The sequence below is a fragment of the Lepidochelys kempii genome, chromosome 27, assembly GCF_965140265.1.
Source record: "Lepidochelys kempii isolate rLepKem1 chromosome 27, rLepKem1.hap2, whole genome shotgun sequence".
NCBI lineage: Eukaryota > Metazoa > Chordata > Testudines > Cheloniidae > Lepidochelys > Lepidochelys kempii.
In genome coordinates, this window is record NC_133282.1 from 9010163 (window position 1) to 9028459 (window position 18297).

An 18297-nucleotide genomic window follows, 5' to 3' on the forward strand; every position below is an offset into this window, starting at 1 on the left:
ACAGGTGTTTTCTTTGCAGTTAATGGTTTTTTTCTAACTTCTAACAGTTATGGTTACATTTCTTAAGCTGTGCTGTTTGCAATCACCCCTTAATGGAATTTTTCACACTCTTTTCTTATGCTTTATATACACAGTTAGCCTGACCAAAGTTTTAGGCCTACTTGGGAAGTTTAGGCCTACTTGGGTCCACTGAATTTTCCCTCCACACCAGGCATCAGGCCTCGCTGGGCTCCTTGACTCACCTCAAGGGACTTTGTCAGTGGGGCTCAGGATCCCAAGTTCCTAAGTCTCTTTCGAAAACAGGATTCATGTTCCTAAGACACTTCAGTCCAGATCCATGGCAGTTAGGCGCCTAAATATTTTTGAGAATCTGGGCCTTTGGTGCCTTTGAAAATATGACAACCTGCACCACTCTTAATTATAGGAGCTCTTGGTTCAAAAAAGAGCTAGATAAGTTCATGGAGGATAGGTCCATCAGCGGCTATTAGCAAAGATGGTCAGGGTGCAATTCCATGCTCGGAGCGCCCCTAAACCTCTGACTGCCAGAAGCCAAGAGAGGAAGATGGGGTGGATCATGCCAAATTGCCCTGCTCTATGCACTCTCCCTGAAGCTCTGGCCACTGTCAGAGACAGGATACTGGGTAAGATGGACCATAATCTGAGGTGCGTGGCAGCTCTTATGGTCTTCTGACCAGCCTTCCCCTGTAGATTGAGATTCTAGCCCAGATTTTCAAAAGTGGCCTGAGATACGGGGGGTGCCCCAGACTTCAGGTTCTCAACCTGACACGCCAGCTACGGGCTGGATGTTCAGAACGTACTGAACCGCCCATGCTCCGGAAATCAGGTCCCAGGCAACTGTCTACTTCAAAGCATCCCACCTTCAAGGACCCCAAATCACTAGACACCTCTGAAACACTTGACTAGCCTTTCTATTTAATGCTTGAGGGTGTTAGATGTGAAACCAAGAAGGAGCTTTTAAAAAATGTCAGGCCTGATTTTCATTGATATCAAGGACAGTTTGCACTGCGTAAAGGGGCCTGCAAGTAAGAGTGAATTCTGTCTACCCTTGTTTGGATGTCTTCCACACTGTCAGAGACTTAACATCGATGCAAATCAAGGCCCATGAATTTTTGTCTTGAGATACCCTGGTGATTGGCTCTGTGAGGTCTGTGCTGAGATCTTGCATTTTCCTTTTTTTTTTTGCTGCTTTCTTAAAGATTTAATAAAAAGAAATTAAAAAATGAGACTCCTGAAGCAGGGCTGAGATGTTATCGAGCGCAGGCTCATATGCACATTCGGTATCGGCTGCCTCATTTCCTTGCAGGGCTTTTGTGGCCAACAGCTCCCCCTGCAGATTCATTGTGCTCCTCTGCCCCGGGCTCCTCCAGGCCAGGAAGAAGACAGCTGCAGGTACCTGTGAGCCCTGTACTATAAAAAAGATGTCAAGCAGCTGACTGGAATCTAAAGAAGGGCAGCCAGATGGATGAAAAGAGGCTTGGGGAACCCAACCCCCCACAGCCAGATGGAGAGAGGCAGTAGGATAGTGTGGTTAGAAACGCTACTGAAAAACCCAGCGAGAATCTAGCATGGTGTTTGCAAACCGTCACTCTCCTCACGTGTTACTATAGTTCTTCCTCCTGCCCTATGCCTGTCTTGTTTACAGAGTCTGTAAGCTCCTCAGGGCAGTGACTACAATAACAATACTGAGCTCTTTCATCAGTAGATCCCAAAGTACTTTACAAAGCAGTGACCCTCAGCGGCCACGAACTTCCAGCTGATCCACCTTCGTTGTGTCTTTTCTCCCACAGAGGAAGAGCAAGCTGCATTACCACATTGCCGTCATCATAAACTACCTAGGACACTGCGTCTCGCTAGGAGCCCTGCTCCTTGCCTTCGTCCTCTTCATGCGATTGAGGTAAGAGACCCAAGAAGCCCAGGGCTGGTGTCCGAGTGGCATCCAGGCTTTGTTCTCCTCCTTTCTCCTGCCAGTAAGCAGCCAGAGACAGGTTCTCTTGTGCAGCTCACTGGGATTGAGACAGAAGAACTAGACTTGGTCAGAAAATAGGGAAGAAACATTTTTGTTTCCATCTACATTTTCCATGGAAAATTTCAGTATTTCAGCAGAAATTTGAATACCAACAAATTTTGACCAAAAACCTCAATATTTTGATTTGGAAATGCCTCACGGGCATTGTAGTTCTGGCCTTCATGCCTCCATTCTCTTCTGTAGGCCAGGCTGTCTGGTTGGACTACATCTCCCAAGATGAACCACAGCCCTGGGGATGAAGGGTGATGCATTATGGGAGTCCATCCCAAGGTGCATCGTAGGAGATGTAGAGCAGCTGGGGAGCCTGGCCCACGGAGGACAATGGGGACATTAGACACCTGAACTACAGCTCCCATGAGGCATTGCTGCAGCAAATCCAAACTGAAATGTTTCAGGTTTTGGATGAAATATTTTGATTTGGGTACATTTCATTTTTCAACAACAAAATTTCCAAGGAAAGCAGGCATTTTTCACACAAAAAATTGTTTAGTTAAAATCCAATTTTCTGACACAAAAACAGTTTAGACAGGAAATTTCCAAGCAGTTCTAGGAAGCACTGTTTTGAGCCCCTGCCCGCACTTCCCATCTTGTCCATATTCCCCAACAGTCACTCCACACAGACCTATAACTCAGAGAGCTTGGGGAATGGATCACGACCTCTGTGCCTGAAGAGCGAACTGCTTGTGTCTTTTTTCGCTCCGTTGAGTTGGTGGACAATTTTTCAACAAAACAATTTTTGTTGGAAAATTCCGATTCTTTGAAACCCAAACTGTTAGCGGGAAAGAGTCTGATTTGACAAAGTTCCCATTTCAAAACTTTTCTAAAAAAAAAAAAAATCACATTTGTCAAAACGTCCCATTACAACATTTTCTAAATGAAAAGTTCCAGGTTGAAAATGACTTTTCATTTCAAAATTTAAGCTCATTTATTGTACAAATAAATAAATAAACAAGGTTGAAATGTTCTAAAATGATTAAAATGAAATATTTTGATTGATACACACACACCCCAACTGAAATTTTCTTTTAGAGTTTCGGTTGGTGGAAAATTTGGAATTTTTGACTTTTTGTCCCAAATTGGGAAAATTTTTCAAAATTGCAAAATGTTCATGGGACAGGAGAGCCGTTTCCTGCCCAGTTCCACCCCTGAGCTGGGTAAGCGGGTTCTGACAGGCACTGGGCTGGACTTCGATGCAGGTGCTCAGCTTGGGAGACATTCTGTGCGGCACAGGGCAGGACAGCTCAGGGACCTGAGTACAGGAGCTTTTACTCTTCAGAGCCAGGCCAGCAAACACAGCCTGATTCAAGCCAATGGGCGTTACTTGTACCTGCAGTAAGAGACTAAGGCCCCGGGCTGGTATCAACTGAAAGTGATGGTGGCTAGGTGGCCTGCGTGAAATGAGTTGGGTGCGGAGAGGGAAGGAGGCAGGCCCCCATACCACAGAAACAACCGCCGGCATGAACCAAGAACCAGGAGGGTTTACTAAGGGGACTTGGCTGGCACGTTGTCCTGACTCACACACACACACACACTCGCAGGCACACGAGCAGGGGTCTTACAGACACAGAGCTAGAGGATTTGCTAAGGAGATTTGGCCAGCATGTCCTGGCTCTCACACACAAACACACATACAGGGCACTGTGGAGAGGCACCACTAAATCCCCTCTCTACAGGGACTTAGGGTACCTCTACACAACAATTAAACACCCACAGATGGCCCGGGTCAGCTGATTCAGGCTTGCAGGGCTCAGGCTGTGGGGCTGTAAAACTGTGGTGTAGACATTCGGGCTCGAGCTGGAGCCTGGGCTCTGGGACCCCCTTAAGTCCCTTGTAGGTCACCAGTTTGACTCCAGCCCAGCTCAGTGGGGATAAAGAGCTGCTCCCACCTAGTAGAAGGTTGAGATGAGTGTCACAGTGTTTGGGGTGATATCCAGATGGGGAAGGGGTTGTGTCACCCTTTTAGATACAGAGTATAACCCCTAGTGTGTTGGGGTTCACTGAATTGGTCAGGCCAGCTGAAACTCATCATCTGCCACCAGTGAGCCCCTTGTCCTCTGGCAGTGGGGTGCTCTTAGGGTCACAATGAGTTAGGTGGGCCTCAGCTCCAGCTCCCTCATCACAAACTCACCCCCGTGCTTTGCACTGATTGGCCAGCTCCACAGGTGGACATCAGGGAGGCGGGGAAAAGATTGGATAGGGCAGAGGATGGTACTGCTTTGACTCCAAACCGCAAAGGTGTCCTAACAGCCCCTTCCCTTCCCCTCTTGTGTGCACAGGAGCATCAGGTGCCTGCGGAACATCATCCACTGGAACCTGATCACAGCCTTCATCTTACGAAATGCCACCTGGTTTGTGGTGCAGCTCACCATGAACCCGACCGTGCATGAAAGCAACGTGGTGAGTCCAGCAGCAGCCAGTGTGGGTGGCTACACACCCAGTGTGCCGGGCATTTCCCAGCTCAAGTCACAATCGCAGTGACGCTGCAGCAGCACGAGATAGTCAAGTGGCCCCAGGGGAGGGTGGGCAGCCTCCACGGAAGCTCCCGGCCCCACATCTTTGCTGCTATTTTTAGACATGTTCTCTAGATTAAAGCTAGTGCTGGTATGGTCACCCGGGCTGCAGTCACACACCCGAGGTGCAGTGGAAACATACCCGAAGGGCGCTGGGCACTGCCTTGGGTGCCATGTTGCACACCCAGCATACCAGGCACTGCCCAGGGTGTAATGTTGCATTCCTGGCGTCTCGGGCACCGCTGCCTTGGGTGCCACGTTGCACTCCTGGTGTGCCGGGCATGGCTTTGGGTGCCATGTTGCACACCCAGTGTGATGGGCACTGCCCAGAGTGTCTTGTTGCACACCTGGCATACCGGACACTGCCCAGGGTGCCATGTTGCACACCCAGCATGCCAGGCCCTGCCCAGGGTGGTGTGTGATACCCAGTGTGCTAAGTTGAGGTTAGCCATACGGGGTGGTGCTGCCCATGTGGCGTAGCACGGCGCATGAGCGAGGTGCTGCCCAGCTGGGTTGGGCTGTGGGCCTTGGAGCCGAGAGCTGTCAGAGTGACAAGTAGGTGCCGTTGCAGTCAGAGCTGCACTAACCAAAGAGGCAGGTGGTGCCAGCCCTGGCCTGTGTCTGCTGTGTGGTTTCACGTGTGAGTTAATCCCCTGGAGCAGCCTGGCTCCGGGATGTGATTAAACTGGCGCTTGGCCTCCGGGAGACGTCCCGGCCCCGAGGCCCCACGGGGTCATCAGAACCTCAGCAAGTTAGTGCGGAGGGGAGGAGACATGTGCCCCTGACCTTTGCCCGGGGAGGCTGACAGGGGCACCAGAGTCAGTCTATAGCCTAGACCAAGTGCTACTCACCCCTAGCCCATAGATCTGCTTCTGAGCCCCCAGGGCCCCTCCACCTGCCCCCCACCCCCACGGACCTGGCTAGTTTTCTGCAGGCGGATTTGCAGTTCCTTGGGTTCAAACCCTTCAGGCTGCCCTGGCTGGCCCAGCTGGACCCCCAGCAGGGTCCCCCAGGACTGCAGGCCAAGGTGTAACTATCACCAGCTCCCACCAGCACCCACGGTGAGAAGCCACCTTGCAAACGGATACAGAGTGGATCCCTTAGCACTCCAGTGCTTTGCTTCTTGTGGCAGCGCCGGATTCTTCACAGCCGGCAAAGAGCTGAGAATGCGGGTAGGTGCTGGGCAATCTCCCCTGCCCTCCACTCTGCTGATACACCTCATGCCTGATCCACAGCCCCTTGCTATTCTAACCCTGGGCTGCCCCCCAGCTGTGCCAATGCACCTCTCTCCTGACCCACAGCCCCCTGCTATTCCAGCCCTGGGCTCCTGACACAGCGTTCTGCCAATGCACCTCATGCCTGACTCACAGCCCCCCCGTCCCCAGCACCCCGAATCTGTGCCCATGCCAAGATTGAGGTGCATTGGCAAAGCCTTGCAGGGCGAGGATACACAGGCCCTTCCCACACTGTTAGGCCTGGCTCTGCCCAGTGCTTTTAGCTCCTTCCATTCCTGGAGCAGGAAATTCACCCCCATGATATGGTTCACAAAAGGTGGGGGGTCCGTGTCCATGACCCTTAGCACCCAGCTCCTTTTCTCCCCCATCCTCCGGCATCACCGCGCAGCGTTCCCCAGCACAGGCCTTGCTGCACAATAGTCCAGGTCTAACGCCACGGGAGGGGGAGGTGAAGAGGGGAGAGGCGAGCGGGTACAGGACATGTAGAGTCAGATGGGAAGGCTGGGAGGGAGTTCGGGACAGTCTGAAAGCTGAGGCTGGAGTTTCCGTACTGCAGAGGCGGAAGAAGCAAATTTGGCCCAAACATAATTGGCCAGGGGTCAAACTCTGCCCTACACAAACCCCACTGACTCTGCTCCGAGAGTAAGTCAGCCCAGAATTCGTCCCTTGTGAGTGGCAGCCCGTGGCTGCGAGTCTCAGCTCACAGGCCAACAGAGTCACGTTTGCGGGGCTGGATCTCAGGCTCCAGAACCCTCCTTCCTGCCTAAGCTTCAGAGCCTGAGCTCCAGCCCGAGCTGCGCTGTCTCCACAGCTGCTCACTGCCGGGGGCGGCGTAGACGGCGCTGGGCGCTGCTGGCGTTACCCAGCGCTGCAGGGCCGTGCGCACGGCACCGGGCCCAGGCAATCAGGGAAGGGAAGCTGGTGGCCAGCAGGCCGCCTGGCAAGAGAAGCGGGGACAAGATAGGCCAGTGGCAGGGAGGCAGGTGTACTGTGCCAACGCCTCCTGCTAATCCCCCTCCCCTGTGCGGAGCACGCTCCATCCCACAATCCCAGCACCGGCTCCTGCTCCAGCCCTGCTGACTTGACCGTCGACCCAGGGTCTGCTCTGTAGCATTCCAGAGGGCTTGCTAGCTTTTATAGCCAATGTCACTTGGGGGCTTTGGCGGCTAAGAGGAAATAGATGGGAGTGGAGGCCTGCTGAATGGGGGGCCAGGGAGGAAGAAGCGTCCCAGACAGCAGTCTGACAAGATGAGGGCTCAGATCCTTGAAGGTATTTAGGCACCCAACTTCCATTGATTTAGGCACTTAAATGCCTTTGGGGATCTGAGCCGAAGTTCACGCAGCTGCACCCAGGGCTGGTGTGTGTCCAGCAGGACCGGCCCCTCTAACCCTCTCCCAGCAACCTTCACTTCCAGGTCAGCCCGGCTCCAGCCTGGCGTTGGGGGCGGTGATTTGAGGGGTTACATGGTCTCTGTGAGGGGAGGGGAAAGCGGGGCATGGAAGCATAGCAGAGGAGAAGAAGCCATGTCCATGCCCAGGCCACCCCTGGAATATGCCTGTGCCAGGGGCCTCTCTGCACTATGCACTATGCGCAGTCAGCCCTGGGGGTGGGTATCACAATGCAAGCAAGTCGCACCTCGCTTTAATTTACTGTATGTGGAAGGCCATAGAACTACCCCGAGAGGCGCAGGGGACTAGCCTGGGACTTACGTGACCTTTGTTCAAATCTGTGTTTCCCACTGAGCGCTTGGGTTAGTTTGTGCCTCAGTTTCCCATGTGCCCCAGAGGGATAATAGCAGCATCCAGCTTCACAGGGGGTGTTGTAAAGATAAACATATGAATGATTGTGAGAAGCTTTGATGCTACAATAATGGGGACTAGATAAGAACTAACGTAGATTCAAGTGATATGGGGTCTCTGCCACTGACCCAGTGGGTCTCCCTGGGCAAGTCACTTTCTCTGTGCGCCTCTGTTTCCCCTCGGTAATATGGAGCTGCTGGGGCTTCCTACCTTTGAGCTCCTGTAGGAAGAGTACTGTCTCTGTTCAGCACCAGATGAATCAAGCAGCCCAGTGGGGAGAAGAAACTCTGAAATGGCTGAGCTGTTTGTTTTATTGCTTCATGGTCTGTTCCTAACGCACACCCTCTCCTGCTTCCTTTGTATCCCTCCCTGCCGTGGCAGGCCTGGTGCCGCCTGGTCACAGCCGCCTACAATTACTTCCATGTCACCAACTTCTTCTGGATGTTCGGCGAGGGCTGCTACCTCCACACGGCCATTGTGCTCACCTACTCCACCGACAAGCTCCGCAAGTGGATGTTCATCTGCATCGGCTGGTGTAAGTCCCATGGAGCACGGGCAAGACTGGGGCATTCACTGCGGTTCTGACTTTCTGTGCAAGCCCTTTGCTGGTTGGGGCCGGCTGGTGAGCAGTGGCCCTGAGTGCGAGTTGCACCACCACCATCACTCTCCAAGTGCATCATTGCGTCCTGCAGGGCAGAGACAGATGGGAGAGAAATCAGTGCAGAAAATTCAGACCTCACAATGTGTGCCCCGGGGCGTGTGCCAGCCCTGCACGCGGGGGATCCGTGCGGACACCGGGGTGGGCGCCAGCCCTGCACGCGGGGGATCCGTGCGGACACGGGGGTGGGCGCCAGCGCTGCACGCGGGGGATCCGTGCGGACACCGGGGTGGGCGCCAGCCCTGCACGCGGGGGATCCGTGCGGACACGGGGGTGGGCGCCAGCGCTGCACGCGGGGGATCCGTGCGGACACCGGGGTGGGCGCCAGCGCTGCACGCGGGGGATCCGTGCGGACACCGGGGTGGGCGCCAGCCCTGCACGCGGGGGATCCGTGCGGACACCGGGGTGGGCGCCAGCGCTGCACGCGGGGGATCCGTGCAGAGCAGACAAGCTGCCAGCTTTCCCCCAAAGGGGAATGTAACAGCCCCTCCCATGGTACCTCTTGCCAGTCTTGCCACGATGAGGCTGGATAGATTCTCTCATGGTCGTGAGGCCCCAGCTCTGGTAGGCCCGGCTGCCTTGCCCTACAGCTGAACCACACCTCCTCGTGGCTCCTAGAGCAGCAGGAACTTGGAGCATTTGGAGGCAGCACCCACTGGTGGATCAACCCCGCATTGGACCCAGATTCCCTCAGGGCTTGGCACAAATGATCTTCAATCCCCCGGGGGCAGCCCGCAGTGTGTGCTCAGCCACAGAACATCCTGTGGGCGGCAGAGGGGAGGGCCCCAGACCAGGAGGTATTTCTTCCTGCCTAGCCCCTGAGCTTATAGTGTGGGGCAGAGCTTTCCCGGAATCCGAGCTCCAGGTCTCACTGGGGATATTCAGGGCAATTAGCGTCTATCTGCATTGCACGGGCAGGCAGCATCCTGCACGAGCATGTACCAAGCTCAGTGCAAAATCCAGGACCGGAGCTGGCCGTAGCAAAGGAGAAACCTTTCCCCAGTCGCGTTGTCTTTGTTTCAAAACTTTCACCTCATTTTTTTCCTCATTCACACTTCCAAAGTGCCTTGGCCACCCCAATATTGGGTTGAAAAACAAGGAGGCGGAGGGGGACAGGTCCTGAAAACATCGCCAGCATTTTTCCCCTGTTCCCAGATTTTGAATTTGTAAATTTCATTAGAAACCATCTTCCAACCAGAGCCGACGCTTTGGGGGCAACGTCTTGCGAGTGCCCCCCAAGTCCTGGTCACAAATCTGGAGTAGATCTTCCCAGGACCTTCATCTGTACTTCTGCCACTCAGACCAATATGTTTCTTTCCTCGCAGGTATCCCTTTTCCCATCATTATTGCCTGGGCCCTGGGAAAGCTGTATTATGACAATGAGAAGTAAGCCTGATTTCTACCACATCTATTAGCATTGGGAAAATATTGATATGGATGCACTGCTCAGGATGGCTGCTGAACAAACAAAGAGGTGGATATGTTCCCACTCTAAAGAGTTCACAGAAGGCCGGCTACATGCAAAGGGTGGGGAAAGACAGACAAGCTCCTTCCTTGGTTTGGTGCACGAGCCCTAGTCCTGCTCAGTGACTGGCTGCTGCTGGGCTTTCCCCGTGAAGTGATAAGTGAGGACTGAAGGGGAGACGTTAGCCTGAGCCTGGGATCCTACAAAGTGTTTGCTAAATGGAGCTGGGATTTAATCTGCCAGCAGAGTTATACATTGACTCCACCTGGGCCACTTTCACAGAGACCTGCTAATGGAGGACTTAGCTGGAACATGATGTGTTCTTTGTGTGAACAGTGGCATTAAAATTAGCCCATTTCGGTGCCTGATAACTTGCCTTGTTTTCCAGCTACGGTTTTGCCTCGTGACTCTAAGACCTTTCCCACTCCTGCACGATTTGCACCGGTTGAGATGTGTGGCAAAAGCCAGGGAGACACTCTCAGGACTTGTCCCCATGGGATGTTAGACTTGTATACTTATACTGCTTTGGTTATACCCTTATAACTGCCCGTGTGGATGCTGTAATTCTTGAATACCAGGGTCTCTTCAGTTTAGATTAGACAACTTCCAAAGCAACATAAACTAACCCAGCAAAAGGCCCTCTTAAAGCTTGCCTACACTCTCAGTTTAATTCAGATTAGGGTAAAGTGAGAATTTAAAGTGCATTGCTCTTCCTGACTAACTCCATGTGTACGCCCCCTTCTTCCAGAATAAGCATGCTTGATTCCTCTTTAGTTAAATTAAACTAAACCAGAGCAAGGTCCTTTAATTCCAGAAGAAGCACATCCACACATGTTGCTGATCAGTAATAGCTATTCCAGAATAAATCCAGGTGTAGACAAGTCTCTATTCCAGATTAAGAGTCTCCACACGGGCAGTTATACCCAACTAGTTATTGTGCTTTAAATTCACACCCTACCGTACACCGATATAACTTCCTATGTAAACAAGGCCTTAGGAGGGGCTCTTCCAAGGAAGTTGTGCCTAGATTCAAGGCCCTGATGCTGACCGCCCCATTCGCTTGACTTGCAGATGCTGGTTCGGGAAGCGAGCAGGAGTCTATACCGATTACATCTACCAAGGCCCCATGATCCTGGTGCTCCTGGTAAGAACAGATGTTCTTGCTCACTTGATGAGCTTCAATCTTGTTCTGATTGTGGTGGCCACATTCTCCTAAGCTGCTCCAGCCTCTTGAGCCAGGGAGAGCTGCTCTGCCCATGGGATCGGTGAAGGGGGAACATTTCTTAGGAGATCATCTGCCTCAGCAGACTGAGGTCTTGGAAATAACCACAACCCCGAAATGCCCATCAGTGTTTCACCCCGATGTGCCGAAGCCAGCCAGTCAGGGTGTCTGACACTCAGCTGCTTCTGTGGGGTGCCTTGGGGAAAGCCTGCAGGTCCCATGGCAGCCGTTGTACTGTGATTGCTGGCAGCCCCCTGACAGGGTGACGTGAGGGGAGAGAGCAAAGGATAAAGAAAAAGCAGAGCAGGAATGGAGCTAGACAGCCAGCATTGCTTTGAGCAAGGAAGGACGGGTTAGAACGTAATGTAACTGCCTGGGTCAGCACTGGACGTCCCATCCAGTGCAGTCGAGCGGCTAACTAGACAAGGCCCTCATTAAACCGTTTGATCCCAACCCAGCTGCTAAGCCCCCACCCTCCAAAATCTGACTCCCTTGGCTCTCAGCTAAAAAACTCTTTAAGCATCTTGGGCTGTCTTCTGTTTGTACAGCTCCTTGCACCCTGATCCTCCAGGTGCTCCCACCATATAAACCATAACAGGTAATCACACTGAAAATCGCTCCCCTTTCCGCACCTGCTTCGGCACCCCCAAGCTATTCTTCACCCCAACTTCCAACTCCCACCTTTTCACCCTGCTGGTAGGAGACCCTACCTGCTTGATTCCTCTCCCAGCCGGAAACCACCCTCCCACTTGTAACCCCGGGTCTGTCCCTCCCATTCCTGCCCCTGAAATTCCAAAACTCCCCCCACCTTGCAGGTTTATCACTGTTCCCCTCTTCATCCAGCTGCCAAACTCCTTCTTGTGTCTGACTCAGGTCAGCTGTACAGTGTAGACAGATCACTGACCACAATGGACATCTACCAACCATCCCAGATGGGCACCATCCTGAATTCCATGGCAAAGTGGCTTGCCCAGATTAGTAACATTATCTATTTGTTGTATTCTTGTAGCATTTCCAGGCCCAAGGCATGGATCAGGGCCCCATTGGCCTAGGCACAGTACAGACCCAAATGACAGTGTCTGCCCCAAAGAGGATCCCCCAAGGATAACGTTGCAAGACAACAGGTGTCTGCGACAGACAGGGGAATACAAGACAACCCTGGTCAGCAGAACAGAGAGCGGGTGGTATCAGCACACCCGCTGCCTAACTGGCGCCTAGTTTTTTTCAGGCTCACGGCAAAGGGGAGTTGTGAGGAGGACAAGAAGGTGGTTTTGTTGATGTTTATGGGGAGCAAGAGGGGCCGCACTGGAGAAGGCACGAAGGTGCTTGTTAGAAAGTGGCACAAACAGGCACCGGAGGCTGGCATCTCTGGCCAAGCAGAGTGGGGCGTCAGCATCTGGGTAGCGAACGAGAGCTGAGGCGGGAATAGGCCATGAAAGCAAAGACGAGCGGTTTGTGTTTCATGCAGCGGAGAAGGGCAGGCCAGTTGAGGGGCCCCAGGGCAGAGTGCTGGGAATCAGCAACAGAGACAGCACTCTGGTCACTGGCGAGCCCACTCGGGCCTGAATGAGGAGATCAGATCAGATTGGGGGGGGAAGCAAATGAGCCCATTAACGAGGAGGCTGGGTAGAATCATAGAATCATAGAATATCAGGGTTGGAAGGGACCCCAGAAGGTCATCTAGTCCAACCCCCTGCTCAAAGCAGGACCAATTCCCAGTTAAATCATCCCAGCCAGGGCTTTGTCAAGCCTGACCTTGAAAACCTCTAAGGAAGGAGATTCTACCACCTCCCTAGGTAACGCATTCCAGTGTTTCATCACCCTCTTAGTGAAAAAGTTTTTCCTAATATCCAATCTAAACCTCCCCCACTGCAACTTGAGACCATTACTCCTCGTTCTGTCATCTGCTACCATTGAGAACAGTCTAGAGCCATCCTCTTTGGAACCCCCTTTCAGGTAGTTGAAAGCAGCTATCAAATCCTCCTCATTCTTCTCTTCTGCAGGCTAAACAATCCCAGCTCCCTCAGCCTCTCCTCATAACTCATGTGTTCCAGTCCCCTAATCATTTTTGTTGCCCTTCGCTGGACTCTCTCCAATTTATCCACATCCTTCTTGTAGTGTGGGGCCCAAAACTGGACACAGTACTCCAGATGAGGCCTCACCAATGTCGAATAGAGGGGAACGATCACGTCCCTCGATCTGCTCGCTATGCCCCTACTTATACATCCCAAAATGCCATTGGCCTTCTTGGCAACAAGGGCACACTGCTGACTCATATCCAGCTTCTCGTCCACTGTCACCCCTAGGTCCTTTTCCGCAGAACTGCTGCCTAGCCATTCGGTCCCTAGTCTGTAGCTGTGCATTGGGTTCTTCCGTCCTAAGTGCAGGACCCTGCACTTATCCTTATTGAACCTCATCAGATTCCTTTTGGCCCAATCTTCCAATTGGTCTAGGTCCTTCTGTATCCTATCCCTCCCCTCCAGCGTATCTACCACTCCTCCCAGTTTAGTATCATCCGCAAATTTGCTGAGAGTGCAATCCACACCATCCTCCAGATCATTTATGAAGATATTGAATAAAACCGGCCCCAGGACCGACCCTTGGGGCACTCCACTTGATACCGGCTGCCAACTAGACATGGAGCCATTGATCACTACCCGTTGAGCCCGACAATCTAGCCAGCTTTCTACCCACCTTATAGTGCATTCATCCAGCCCATACTTCCTTAACTTGCTGACAAGAATACTATGGGAGACCGTGTCAAAAGCTTTGCTAAAGTCAAGAAACAATACATCCACTGCTTTCCCTTCATCCACAGAACCAGTAATCTCATCATAAAAGGCGATTAGATTAGTCAGGCATGACCTTCCCTTGGTGAATCCATGCTGGCTGTTCCTGATCATTTTCCTCTCATGCAAGTGCTTCAGGATTGATTCTTTGAGGACCTGCTCCATGATTTTTCCAGGGACTGAGGTGAGGCTGACTGGCCTGTAGTTCCCAGGATCTTCCTTCTTCCCTTTTTTAAAGATTGGCACTACATTAGCCTTTTTCCAGTCATCCGGGACTTCCCCGGTTCGCCACGAGTTTTCAAAGATAATGGCCAGTGGCTCTGCAATCACAGCCGCCAATAGAAGATCATAGAAGATCATAGGGAGGCCGTGTTGGGGGAAGGAGCAGAAGAGAGAGAAAGGCTAGTAGGTCTGACAAGAAGGAGGAGACACCTCTGCTCCGCCCACCTTCGGACAAGGGGCAGTAAAACTGGGGGGTACTGTAAATCCAGCCCCTGCACTAGTATGTCGAAGGTGGTGGAGTGAAACACTGCCCAGTGGTATAGGTCTGTGCCAAGCAGAGGGTGCGCCGTCCCACCCCGTCCCAGAGGGGTTGTGATGACATGCCAGGGAGATGCTGTTTGAATGGACTGATCCTGAAGGGATGCCAAAATATTCCCCGTGCCTGGGAAGTTCCTTTTTCACCTTTAAAATGGTCACAAAAGGAGCATCCGTTCCACCTCATCTTTGCTAAACAGCTCAAACAGCACGCGTCAGACCAGCCCTGGCTTCTCAAGGCCTGTTGGTATCTGAGTGCGTTTGGCGAGGAAATGAATCGGGACTCACCAGACGGGATTCATAGAATCATAGAATTTCAGGGTTGGAAGGGAGCTCAGGAGGTCATCTAGTCCAACCACCTGCTCAAAGCAGGACCAATCCCCAACTAAATCATCCCAGCCAGGGCTTTGTCAAGCCTGACCTTAAAAACTTCTAAGGAAGGAGATTCCACCACCTCCCTAGGTAACCCATTCCACCCTCCTAGTAAAAAAGTTTTTCCTAATATGCAACCTAAACCTCCCGCACTGCAGTTTCAGACCATTACTCCTCATTCTGTCATCTGCTACCACTGAGAACAGCCAAGCTCCATCCTCTCTGGAACCCCCTTTCAGGTAGTTGAAAGCAACTATCAAATCCCCCCTCATTCTTCTCTTCTGCAGACTAAACAATCCCAGTTCCCTCAGCCTCTCCTCATAAGTCATGTGTTCCAGTCCCCTAATAATTTTTGTTGCCCTCCACTGGACGTTTTCCAATTTTTCCACATCCTTCTTGTAGTGTGGGGCCCAAAACTGGACACAGTACTCCAGAGGAGGCCTCACCAATGTTGAATAGAGAGGAATGATCACGTCCCTCAATCTGCTGGCAATGCCCCTACTTATACAGCCCAAAATGCCATGTCTTTGCAAGGTGTTTGTGATGCCAACCTGGTCATTGCCCAGCTGACCGACCCTTGTAAACAGAAGATGTGAAGGAGTGTGACACACTGGGACTTGGTTTTGTGGTGGGACTTGGGATGTGTTGGCAGGAGGGGAAAAGCCATGTGAAAGGCCCCCGTGGCTACTCCTCCCTTCCCGCCGATCAGTAATAATACCCAGGGCTTTTAATCACCGGTATCAACTGGCCTCCCCTCGATTCCTCTGTATAATTGGGCCTGGCTTCTCATTTCCAAGCCCTTTAGGTAGCCAGACTGTTTTTAATCTGTGTCAGTTTTGCTTGGCTCTGTCTGCGGCTCCCCCCATGACCTCATTAATGGAACAGCAATTAGGAAAGCTGCCAGGCAATGGATTGATTGCCTCCAGGACTCTCAGAAGCTTATTCACCTTTCTCTTTCTTTTCCTTCTTTTTCTTTCTTCCGCCCCTTTCTCCACCCCTCTGTCTTTTAACCCTTCCCTTCCAGCTCTCCATCTCCATCTCCCACCACTTCTCTTCTCCCCTGGAACAAAGTCCAGATCTGACACTGAAGTTGACCCCCGAATGTCTTGCTAATAAAGTGCTTTGAAGATGCTAAATGAAACTGCCCCCTTCCCCAAGTGCCATCCAGCCTGTGTGTTGAACGAGGCGGGGGCCTGTGGAAATCATGGAAGTCATTAAAGACTCCATCAGAATTAGAGCAGGATTGACATTTTTTTCATCAAAGCTTTTTTTCCAGCAAAAAATGTTTTTTTTAAATAAAAAATACATTGTTATTTTTGAGGTTTTTAGATGAACCACCCCCCCCCATTTTACAATATTGAAATGACTCCATGAATTTCCCAAAACATGGAGGGAGAAAGGGTTTATAAGTGTGTGTAATAAAGCCCATGTGAGACTGCAAGACTGGAGCAACTCAGTGATGCCACATCACATGGGCCCCATTTAAGATCAGAAAGATCGTTTTCCTGCAAACACCCACTGGGATCTAAGAGTCGAGCTGGGTCTTTTCCTTCTCCTTCAGCATCCCCAGGAATAAATGAGGCCCTCGGTTGTATGTCAACTGAATTGTTGGCTAAGTTCTAGTCTTATACACTTGGCCAGCCCTAGGGGCTTGAGTGAGTTTCATAGGATCATAGAAGATTAGGGTTAGAAGAGACCTCAGGAGGTCATCTTGTCCAACCCCCTGCTCAAAGCAGGACCAATCCCCAAGTAAATCATCCCAGCCAGGGCTTTGTCAAGCCAGGCCTTAAAAAGCTCGAAGGATGGAGCTTCCACCAGCACAGGAGAGGCTGACTGGAACTTAGTCCTGTCGCTGAGGCACGGGAAGGAATCGATTGTAGCTCACTTGCCCAGAGCTCTGTTGGCTTTACCAGGTTCCTAGCAGCAACAAGCTGATGGTCCCCCCAGTGCAAGGGAGATCACTATGGAGGTAGTGTAGCTAGCCCTATACCATCACCCCAAGGTAGGGTGCATGACTCAGGGGACATGCTGTGCTCCAGCCATCCCCAGAAACCCAACAGCCCCTTGAGGGTCATTAGCAGCCAGCAGACAACAGAGACGCTCTGAGGATGCTCATAACTTGCACCACAGGCTAAACCAGCTCCCAGCAGCCCTGGGGATCTGAGGAGTGGGAGCAGAGCATGCACCAGCTTTTCCACCTTACCCATGGCATGCCGCACTTAGTCCGGCTTGGCTCCTGGGGCACGTTATGCTTGCTTATGCCAGACTTGAGCCTGGTCCTTTGAGATCAGCCCTGCTGTCTTGAGATGAATTCTGGGCACCCAGCTGGCATAGGGCAGGTGGCCTGGCTCTCAGAGGGTCTGCTCCCCTCTAGGGCCTGGTTCCCCCTGCCATGCAGCAGCATCTACTCCTGTGTGCAGTGAGTGAGTCTGATGCCTGCCTTATGCCAGGGCAATCACTGACACACAGCTCAAGGCAGAGGGGGATCTGGATGGCTGGGCAGCAGAGCCTGTCTGCTCAGAACTGGCCCGCGGGGAGAGAGCACTCGTCTCCCATCAGCATATGGTAAAGAGGCCTTTTCATCCCCTGCCTGCCACAGAGGCAGAGCAGCACAGCCGGGCAAGGCTGGCTCGAATCGACGCCTCCCTGGCACCACAGCTTTCTCTGCAAGTTTCTGCCCCTGGGGAATGGTTTTCCCCCCGGATGTGATGGCACTGAGCAGCCATCAAGGTAACTGCATTCTCCAGCCAGGTCCTGTCACTACCCCGGGAGTAGGAACAGAGAAGTGGGGGGGAGGGGGGCTGTGCTTTTTCCCACCATCAGAAGAGAAACAGCATTAAGGTTTGAGCTTCGTCTGGTGACCAAACCCCAAGAGACAGGAGCTTGGCTGCATCTCTAACTGGAGGGGCTCTGTCACAAAAGATTTATAGAGGGGCTATTTGATTCCCTGTTCTAGTCTGACCTCCTGTATATCACAAGCCCTTAAAGTTCACCCAGTGATGCCTGCATTGAGCCCAGCAACTGGTGTTGGACTAAAGCATTAGCCATCCACCTCTCCTGGCAGCCAGTCTTGGCTCTCTGGACACATGCCTGGGCCTGACCTGCAGCCAGATCCAAGCAACCTTCTTTCTCCACGGTCAAGGAGGCAGCCAAGCTGCGCAGCCCCACGCAGGAAAAACCGCTCGGCCGGAGGTTCCTCACAGACTGACCAAGAGGCCCCAGAAACACTCAGGAAGCCTGAGGGGCAAAGCATTTGAGTGACAGACGTAGCCATGGCTGGAGGGGACAGGTGCGGAGAGGAACCAGCCAGGGACTCCAGCTGTTCAGAGTAGAAGCAGCCAAAGCAGGAACTTTGGGACATTCAGAGAACTTTCCATTGCCCCTGCCCTGTCCCCCTCCTCCCCTTCCCTTTTCTTTCTGTTCAGCTGATCCGCTCCGAACTAACCCCCCACAAAAATAATGGCACTAACATGCCACTTGCTGCCATCCCACAGCTAGTGTGTTTCTACCCCCACCCCAGGTCTAGCTGCTCTGTTTCAATTGTGAGCAATTTGGGGCAGGGACCAGCAACTATCCCATGTCTGTACCGCACCTAGCACAGTGGGGCCCCATTCTTAGGCATGACCATAAGAAATGCAATAAATAATATATGTTATTAGACT

General features: G+C 52.3%; 1 protein-coding gene across 2 annotated transcripts in view; it reads left to right on the forward strand.

The window, feature by feature from the left end:
• The window catches only part of LOC140903899 (corticotropin-releasing factor receptor 1), a 124473-nt gene that overhangs the window by 83114 nt on the left and 23062 nt on the right, over nt 1–18297 (forward strand). For both annotated transcript variants that reach the window (XM_073325842.1, XM_073325843.1), the window contains 5 exons: nt 1809–1915; nt 4324–4444; nt 7974–8127; nt 9576–9636; nt 10787–10859. In XM_073325842.1, coding sequence (XP_073181943.1) covers nt 1809–1915; nt 4324–4444; nt 7974–8127; nt 9576–9636; nt 10787–10859 — 516 coding nt within the window. The remainder of the gene's footprint in view (nt 1–1808; nt 1916–4323; nt 4445–7973; nt 8128–9575; nt 9637–10786; nt 10860–18297) is intronic.